The following is an 8,860-nucleotide window of genomic DNA, read 5'->3' as shown; positions in this document are numbered from 1 at the left end:
TTAATTTTTTATTTTTAATTTTTGTGAGTACATAGTAGTGGTATATATTTATATCTTTGAGATACTGATTTCACTTCCTTTGGATATATATGCATAAGATAGATTGCTGGATTGTATCTATTCTGGCCCTTTGTTCCTTTAACATTTGCAGTATTTTAAGTTTTTTTTTTGGTTGTCTATTTGGTTAGGGATTGTGTATACTTAGCCTGTGGACTTTTGTTCCAACTCAGTAGATTTTTTCCAGTGAAACACAAAGGTAATTTTTTTCTGGTTAATAATTAGCAGGAAATTCTGCAGAGTGATCAAAAAAATCAAATATTCAGTATTTCAGAAATAGATTAAATAGGTTACTTTTTTACTGGTAATGTGAAAGAATAATATAAAAACTTGATTTTCCTCAACAACATTACTTTCTTTTGTAAATGTGGTTTCTAGAAAGATGAAACAATTAAAACTTACAGGTTTTATTTTTTTATTGTGTTTTTTGACTGAATCCCTAACTCTGCCCACACAATCTCAGGATGTAGGTAAGAAATTTATTTGTATATCAGCTAAAGAATGACCAGTTAGGATGTCTATTTTTAAAATTTTGTTTTCTTTCAAGTTAATTCTTTACTTGCTTTTTTCACCCTCTCACTAATTTACATACACTAACCAGTTATCCAAAACTAACCTTTTCAGAATTTTTATCTTGATGGTAATTTTTATATTACCAAGTCAATATGAAGAAACTGTTGTCACATGTGAAAAATAATCAGCAGTCTATGACAGGACAGAAAGTGTTGCTGGGAGACACATTTGGATTTTAATAATGGTATTTTTTGCAAATATGTATAGTTTATGGTAACAGTGGAACAATAGATGTGAACTGGGATTTTTCTGGAACCTTCGGTTGTCCATCATATTTCCCAACTATATCTTTAGGGAATGCAGAATCTACTTCCTCCTTCAAATGTACAGTTTGAACATCCCTCCTGAGCCTGGCCAAGGCCATCTCAGTCTGGAGGAAAGGATGACTTTTTATATTTCTTCCATCCAAAGGGGAAATATTTTGAACCTCATCTGTCTAGAGGAGGTGTCTTTTTCTAATCCTTTTGGCCTAGAAGGAGCTCCTTTCTTTGACTTGAACAAACATGCCTTTAGCTTGGCAGTGGCCCTGAAGGCATGGATTGCGTCTTACTCAATTTGATATGCCCCTGCAATACCAGCTAGTGAGACAGGCTTGAAGAGTGGTCATTTTTGAGTTTTCCTGCTCCTTTTCCCTTGTAACAACCTGTTTCAAAATCTTGACTTTTTGCCTCTTTAATATCTTTTGTATCTATACTTTCCTTTTCATTTCCCTTACTCCTACCAAAGTTTAGATCTTGTTGATTTCTCAGTGTGACAGTTGCAAAGACTCCTATGGCCTTCTTACTTTGTCTCATCCACCCTTCTTTTCCCCTTTTATTTGACAAATAGTTCTTTCTTACCTTTTCTATTTGTCAGGCACTGTGGAAAATTCAATGACATTAGATATACCACTACCTGACTCGTATTTATTAGTATACAGAAATGATCAGATTACTATCCTATATAAACATTTTCCAGGGCTTTCCACGTCTTCCAAATGAAGCCCACACTCCTCAGCTTTATATGCAAGACTCCTATAATCTGCACCCAGGTCCTTTCTATCCTAGGTCCCATTATTCATCTTTGTGACCCACTTTCTCATCAAAACAGATTGACTTTCCCTAAATACTTCTCAAGATTTCTTACCTTAATGCTTTTATTCACATCATTCTCTCTCCACACAGACAGACAGGGTTTTTCATTTTTCTGTTATTCCAATCTCTTACATTTACTGATGTTCAACTCATATGTCACTCCTCCTATAATCCTTTTTTTTCTTTCTTTCTCACCCAGGATTCATAAAACAGTCCCAAATTAATCACATTCTAAATTAGATTATTGTCACATGCACAAGTAACTTTGCTTAGGAACCTAATGTCAAGGGGAGATATTTTAGTCATTGTTAATTGTTTCATAGGGTCCAGCACAACACTTTGCAAAAAATAAATGTAGTTTATGTGAACAAACATAAATATGCTCCAATTAGCATATGCTCATTGGGAGGGAATCCATAATTTTAGGTGGATCTGGAGATAACCTACATAGCTATGATTGATCAGTGCTATAAACTATGCCGACCGCCAGCATGCTACAGCATCAGGCTCTGTTATGGCATTGTATCACCCATTAGTTAATATTCTTATCACTTCTCTAGTCATAAATGATAGACATTTAACATGATAATGTATTTGACATTTCTATCTGGGGAGCCGTCAATGGCATATTTAAAGTTTAGTCAGATTAAGATTTATTTAGATCAATTCGATTTAGTAAATATTTCTTGAACACATAATCACAAGTGATTAAGGTTTCTTATTTTGTTCATATGACTTACTTGTTTCTTGTTAAATATGCAAAATTATCTCCTGTCATCAGTGGTCTATTTTGTATTTTATACATTTAAATGTCATGTATAGTTATTTATTTGAAAAATGTTAGAAAACCATGTTATGTAATACCCTATTCTTGCTTTTCAGATAACTTCAACAGCACTCAAAAATTTATAGAAGAGAATGTTGAATACATGTGAGTTTTGCTAAGTACTTTTTGATGATGATTTTCAAAATAATGATATATTTTGGAAATGTTAATGCTTCTCAAAAGTAATGTAACTAAACAGAAACCATATCCAAGAAGACAAATTTAATTATAAAATTCAGGCAAAGCCTGAAGTTGTAAAATTTATAGCCATTACAGTAGATAACTTCCTGAGGCCAGTCAGGATGTTCCTGTGACTTTTTGTTGGCCATACATGGAAGCTCTGCAACTGATCTTTGTATACCCCATGTAAACTCTTGCAGCACCATCATTGCATTTGCTCAGTATGTTCAGGAAGCAACCTTTGAAGAAATGGAAAAACTAGTGAAAGACATGGTAGAATACAAAGACAGATGTATAGCTGACAAGACGCTCCCAGAGTGTTCAAAATTACCTGTAAGTAAATTGCATGTGTTACTTTTCCTTTTTTCTTTTCTTTCTCCTCCTCCTCCTCCTCCTCCTCCTCCTCCTCCTCCTCCTCCCTCTTCCTCTTCCTCTTCTTCTTCTTCTTTTTTTTTTGAGACAGAGCATCACTCTGTCACCCAGACTGGAGTGCAGTGGGGTAATTTTGGCTCACTGAAACTTCTGCCTCCTGGTTCAAGCAATTCTCATGCCCCAGCCTCCCGAGTAGCTGATCACAGGCATGCACCACCAAGCCCAACTAATTTTTTTTTTGTATTTTTAGTAGACACGGGGTTTTGCATGTTTCCAGGCTGGTCTCAAACTCCTGACCCCAAGTGATCCTCCCACCTTGGCCTCCCAAAGTATTGGGATTGCAGGCGTGAGCCACCATGCCCAGCCAATTGCTTGTGTTTCTTAAACACACAAGATTATTTGCCCAACACTGCGATAATCTCTGGCTTGAAAATATGAAATGAAAGATGTTCTGTGCACAGCATTTTCATTTTGCTTAATTTTAGTGTTTAGAACAAGGTACTTTCCTCGGGAAAGATAATAATTCTGTATCTTGATACACAGAAGGAGTTTGCTGTTTCTTTGCAGTATGTATACAGTATTCCCTATATATCCAGGCAGAAGAGGAAGCCATAGCCTGAAAATTCACATGAAAGTACATAGGTACCCTCCTTAGCTGTCTCTCTTAATATGTATTCTATTGTGACATCCCTTTTCTGGGCCTCCTCCAAGAAGAGTCACCATCTGCATCTCCAAAAAACTACTACTAAACACCACTTCTAAACACTGTACAATACATTAACATACCAGCATGTCATTGCCTTGGAAGATGAGTAGAAAATCCTGGTGGAAGGGAAATGTAGGCAGCAATGGAAGAGTAAGAGGTTAAAATGTCTTTTGATAGATAGAGGGACAAAGATTCTGAAAGTGCAGGATGGTTGTCAAGGGTTTGGGTAAAGATACTTTGATTTGGCAGACCTGTATTCCCAGCTATTTAGGACACTTTGGCTGGAGGATCACTTGAGCCCAGGAGTTCAAATCTAGCCTGCACAACATATCAAGACCCATCCCAAAGAAGAAGAAGGAAAAGGAGAAGAAGAAGAAGAAAGAGAAGAAGAAGAAGAAGAAGAAGAAGAAGAAGAAGAAAGAAGAAGAAGGGGAGGAGGAGGAGGAGGAGGAGGAGAAAGGGGAAGGCAAGGGGAAGGGGAAGGAGAGGAGCAGGAGAAAGAGAAGGAGCTCTGTTGGTAATGGTGGGAAAATTATTCATTGTGGTTTCTTAGCAAGTACAGAAGCTTTACTTTACCATGACTAAAAATTGTCCTTTTCTTCTCTGTTGTATAGAATAATGTTTTACAGGAAAAAATATGTGCTATGGAGGGGTTGCCACAAAAGCATAATTTTTCACACTGCTGCAGTAAGGTTGGTGATGAAAGAAGACTCTGTTTCTTCTATAACAAGAAAGCTGATGTGGGATTTCTGCCTCCTTTCCCTACCCTGGATCCTGAAGAGAAATGCCAGTCTTATGAAAGTAACAGAGAATCCCTTCTAAATCAGTAAGTTTAATCTTAGTAAAAAATGATCCAATTGAAGAATTAGTCTTAGGATAAATCTAATACCTATCTCAAATAAATATGTCTGGGTTCATTAATTTATTTATTGATTGTTTCATTCATTCAAAACATACTGTGTCAGATACTGTGCTCATTGTTTAGGATATAACTATGATCAAGATATGGACCCTGCTTATAAGACCCTTATATTAATGAATTGTATCTTCTAATTGGCAAGTCCTAGAGGAGAGGTGTGTGCCTGGTGTTAAATTGGTAGGATGCACAGTGGAGGAAATAATAGACTCTTCCCAAGGGGAAGTTGCAGTTTTCACCTCAGGCAGACATTCAATTATGGGATGTTTAGCAAACCATTTGTTTTTAGTATAGTGCAGTCATTGCAGAAGCAGAGACTTTTTCTGGAAGGTTGGTATGCTCCTTGAAATCTAAATCTAAATCACAAGTTTATCTGAACAAAAGTAAACAGGACCCCTGAATCTCAGATAGAGTGTGTATAGATAGCTGTTCTTTGAACATGGAAGAGAGAACTGCTGACCAGCTGGTAGCATGTGGATGGAAGGAGAAACACTGAGCCACAGCTCAGTGTTTGGGATTAGAATTGCAATCATCATTCCTACTTTGGAGTTAGCAACTTCAGTAAGGACTTCAAAGGACTCTTATCGGGAGCTGGATAATGCTGCCTTATATTGAAGTTTTCTATAACTGGAAACCTTTCTTCCTTCTACCTTGTTTTACAACTTGCTCTTCTTGTCTCTTTCTGTTTTTTATTTTCCTTCTCATCTTACCCTCCCTTCACTTCCCTTGTCTACATTCATTGCTTTCCTGTTTCTTCCCTTGCCCCTCTTCTCTCTCTTTTTCTTTTTTTTAATAGTTTTTTATATGAAGTTGCCAGAAGGAACCCATTTGTCTTCGCTCCTACACTTCTAATTGTTGCTGCTCATTTTGAGGAGGTGGCTAAATCATGTTGTGAAGAACAAAACAAAGTCAACTGCTTTCAAACAAGGGTGGGTATAGCATTTGTTTCATGAAGAGGATAAGAAATCACTCAATACCACAGATCCAAACCCTGACTTATATTATAGCAAAAGGCTTGCTTACCATATATGATGTTCTCTTGTCATAGTCAGTGATTTTCAAACCATTGGCCACCAGGTTCTGATCTAAATATTCTTTTTACCTGAGACTCCCAAAAGACAGTCATTTCTCTCTTCTGGCTTTGTTTTCTTTGTAAATTGGAAGGAAGCCTTGGTGAGTGAATGTCGAGGGTGAAGGATAACATTTTATCTTTTATCTTTGACAATTTGTAGTCTGTTGACTACAAATAACATGGAATAATCTCAATAGAGATGGCCAAGCTCACAGCATGCTGACCCACCAAGGGAGCACTATGCACCTTTTTACCAAGTGCAATTAATCATTAGGAAGACTGGTCCTACCTTTGTGATGTGCCATAAGTGCATATTTCTTTTAATAATGTGTTTACTGAAACAAAAATCCTGTAGATTTTCTGTCTCTGAACAAATTTTGTAATAGTTTGAATGAAATGTGACTAAAAAATAAGGGAATAGTGAGATTTTGCTATTGTTTCAAAAGAATTTTCTCTTTCTTCTTCAGGCAATACCTGTCATACAATATTTAAAAGCATTTTCTTCTTATCAAAAACATGTCTGTGGGGCACTTTTGAAATTTGGAACCAAAGTTGTACACTTTATGTGAGTTTTATACTATATATCTTGTCTCTGCTTGCATTTGTACCCAGGGGCTTTGGGGTGAGTCTGAGCCTATTTGGATAGCTCAGGACCAGGACATTAGGTCGAGATGAGAGAAGTTTTGGAAGGTGGAGAGACCCAAAAGTGAATGGTGGCTGTATCTGAGACATATTTAGGCTAATTGGGAATCTGAACTTGTCTGGGAATTTCAAACCAGGGTTTTAAAACCTGCAAGTACTTTAGAAATAATTCATCCCTTGGTCTTTGACTTTAACAATGAGGAGACAGCCTTACAAAGATAAATTTTATCTGTAGTGCTCACCATAATCAACTAGTAATGGGGGCTAAGGCAATGTCTTGAGAAAAATTTTGAGATTTCAAGTTGATCAGCAGGAAAGAGTTCTGTCATGAATTATCTATGCCTGCCATGAACTTACAATAGGAAGTGGTGGCCTTACGCAGCATGTCTTGCTATAATAATTATGGAAGATAGCACATCTCTCAGCTTTTTTTGCTCACATCCAGGACTTTGGGGTTCTTAAAATATCACTCTAAGATTTTCAAAGTGATCATGTGGGCTGTGCACCAACTATTTGATAATGACTTCTATAAAAATAACAACAACAACAACAATGGTGGCAATACTTTTTGGAGCTATTCATATCATATTAGCAAATTATTCCCACTTGTTCTACTTGCTGTTCAAATGATTTTTGTGGTTTATCAATTCTGTTTCCAGATATATTGCGGTACTCAGTCAAAAATTCCCCAAGATTGAATTTAAGGAGCTTATTTCTCTCATAGAAGATATTTCTTCCAACTATGATGGATGCTGTGAAGGGGATGTTGTGCAGTGCATCCGTGATACGGTAAATATTCTCTAAAACCAAGTTAAAATAGTGATTTTTGGCAACTATCGTTTTTTTTATTCTCAAGTTGCCCTGATGTGTGGTTACTTTGCCCCAGTGAAATCAGAATGTGATTTCACTTTTGAATGACAACATAAAATGAAATATAAATTTTTTTTATAAATAAACCTTTGGGATTTTTCATATTTGGAATTTTTCAGCAGATTGTATATTGTATGGCTAAATGTCTTGATGTAAAACTTCAGGAATTTCAAATTTTTCAAAGTTCATTTAGTCCAGATTGAAGTTTTCTCTTACATTATAAATCCTCTTTTAGAGAGGTTAGAAATAAATAGTAAAGTTCAAGGAATGACTAGTTATCATTATGTTTTTAAGAGCTGATTTCCCTGAGCTTCCTTAGGTTATTCAGGTATAGTCTTTCCAAATAAGCGGACACATTAATTTAACTTTTCCCTTTCTCTTTCAGTTCCCTTTTCCTACCTTCTTTCTTCCCTTTTCCTGTCCCCTCCTTTTCTCCTTTTCTTTCCTTCCACTTTCCCTTTCCTTTCCTGCCTTTAACTGACAATTAAAAATTGTATATTCTCATGGTATACATGATATATATATGTGTGTGTACTATATATATCATGATATATATGTATATATTAAAGTATACATGCACACACATTGTGGAATGTCTAAATCCAACTATTTAAGATATGCATTACCTCACATACTTTTTTTTGTGGTGAGAATACTCCAAATCTTAGCAATTTTAAAGTACTCAATATAGTGGTATGAAGTCATCATTGAGTCACTATGATATACAAGAGATCTCTTGAATGTATTCCTTCTGTCTAAATGAAATTTTGTGTCCTTTGACCAACATTTCCCCAATCCCCAGCCTCTGGAAACCTTTAAAGTGAATTTCCAAGGAAAAGTATTGGTACGAATATTGTTGGTATAGTTTGAATTGTTCATGCATTCTGTTCTCACTCATAAGTGGGAGTTGAACAATGAGAACACATGGACACAGGGAGGGGAACAACACACACTGGGGCATGTTGGGTTGAGGTTGGGTGGTGAAGGGAGAGCATCAAAATAGCTCATGCATGGGGGGCTTCAAACCTAGGTGACGAGTTGATAAGTGCAGCAAACCACCATGGCACACGTATACCTATGTAACAAGCCTGCACATTCTGAACATCTGTACAAGTATCCTGGAACTTAAAGTGAAAAAAAAAAATGTTCATGCATTCAAAAGTAATATAATTTTGTTTTTTTAAAAAAAACCTGAGTATGATAGCTTGCACCTGTAATTGCAGCCACCCAGGACTCAGGAAGCTAAGGAGGGAGGCTTGCTTGAGTCAGAAGTCCGAGGATACAGTACAGTGAGCTATAATCCCAACACCCTTGGCAATAGAATGAGACCTTATTAAAAAAAAAAAAGAAACAAAGAAAGAAAGAAAAAAGAAAGAAGGAAAGAAAGAAAGAAAGACGGAAGGAAGGAAGGAAAGAAAGAAAGAAAGAAAAAAGAAAAGAAAGAAAGAAAGAAAGAAAAAAGAAAAGAAAGAAAGAAAGGAAAGAAAAAGAAAGGAAGGAAGAAAAAGAAAGAAAGAAAGAAAGAAAGAAAGAAAGAAAGAAAGAAAGAAAGAAAGAAAGAAAGAAAGAAAGA

At 36.1% G+C, this 8,860-nt stretch overlaps 1 protein-coding gene across 1 annotated transcript in view; it reads left to right on the top strand.

The window, feature by feature from the left end:
* Window positions 1-414: 414 nt before the first annotated feature.
* The window catches only part of AFM (afamin), a 21,990-nt gene continuing 13,544 nt past the window's right edge, over window positions 415-8,860 (top strand). The window contains exons 1-7 of the mRNA XM_023198512.1: window positions 415-527; window positions 2,586-2,634; window positions 2,910-3,042; window positions 4,402-4,613; window positions 5,500-5,632; window positions 6,243-6,340; window positions 7,077-7,206. Of these exons, the coding sequence (XP_023054280.1) occupies window positions 440-527; window positions 2,586-2,634; window positions 2,910-3,042; window positions 4,402-4,613; window positions 5,500-5,632; window positions 6,243-6,340; window positions 7,077-7,206 (843 nt within the window). The 5' untranslated portion in view covers window positions 415-439. The remainder of the gene's footprint in view (window positions 528-2,585; window positions 2,635-2,909; window positions 3,043-4,401; window positions 4,614-5,499; window positions 5,633-6,242; window positions 6,341-7,076; window positions 7,207-8,860) is intronic.

Source organism: Piliocolobus tephrosceles, chromosome 3, assembly GCF_002776525.5.
Source record: "Piliocolobus tephrosceles isolate RC106 chromosome 3, ASM277652v3, whole genome shotgun sequence".
Classification (NCBI taxonomy): Eukaryota; Metazoa; Chordata; class Mammalia; order Primates; family Cercopithecidae; genus Piliocolobus; species Piliocolobus tephrosceles.
The sequence above is the reverse complement of the archived record's forward strand: the minus strand, read 5'-3'. Positions and strand labels throughout refer to the sequence as shown.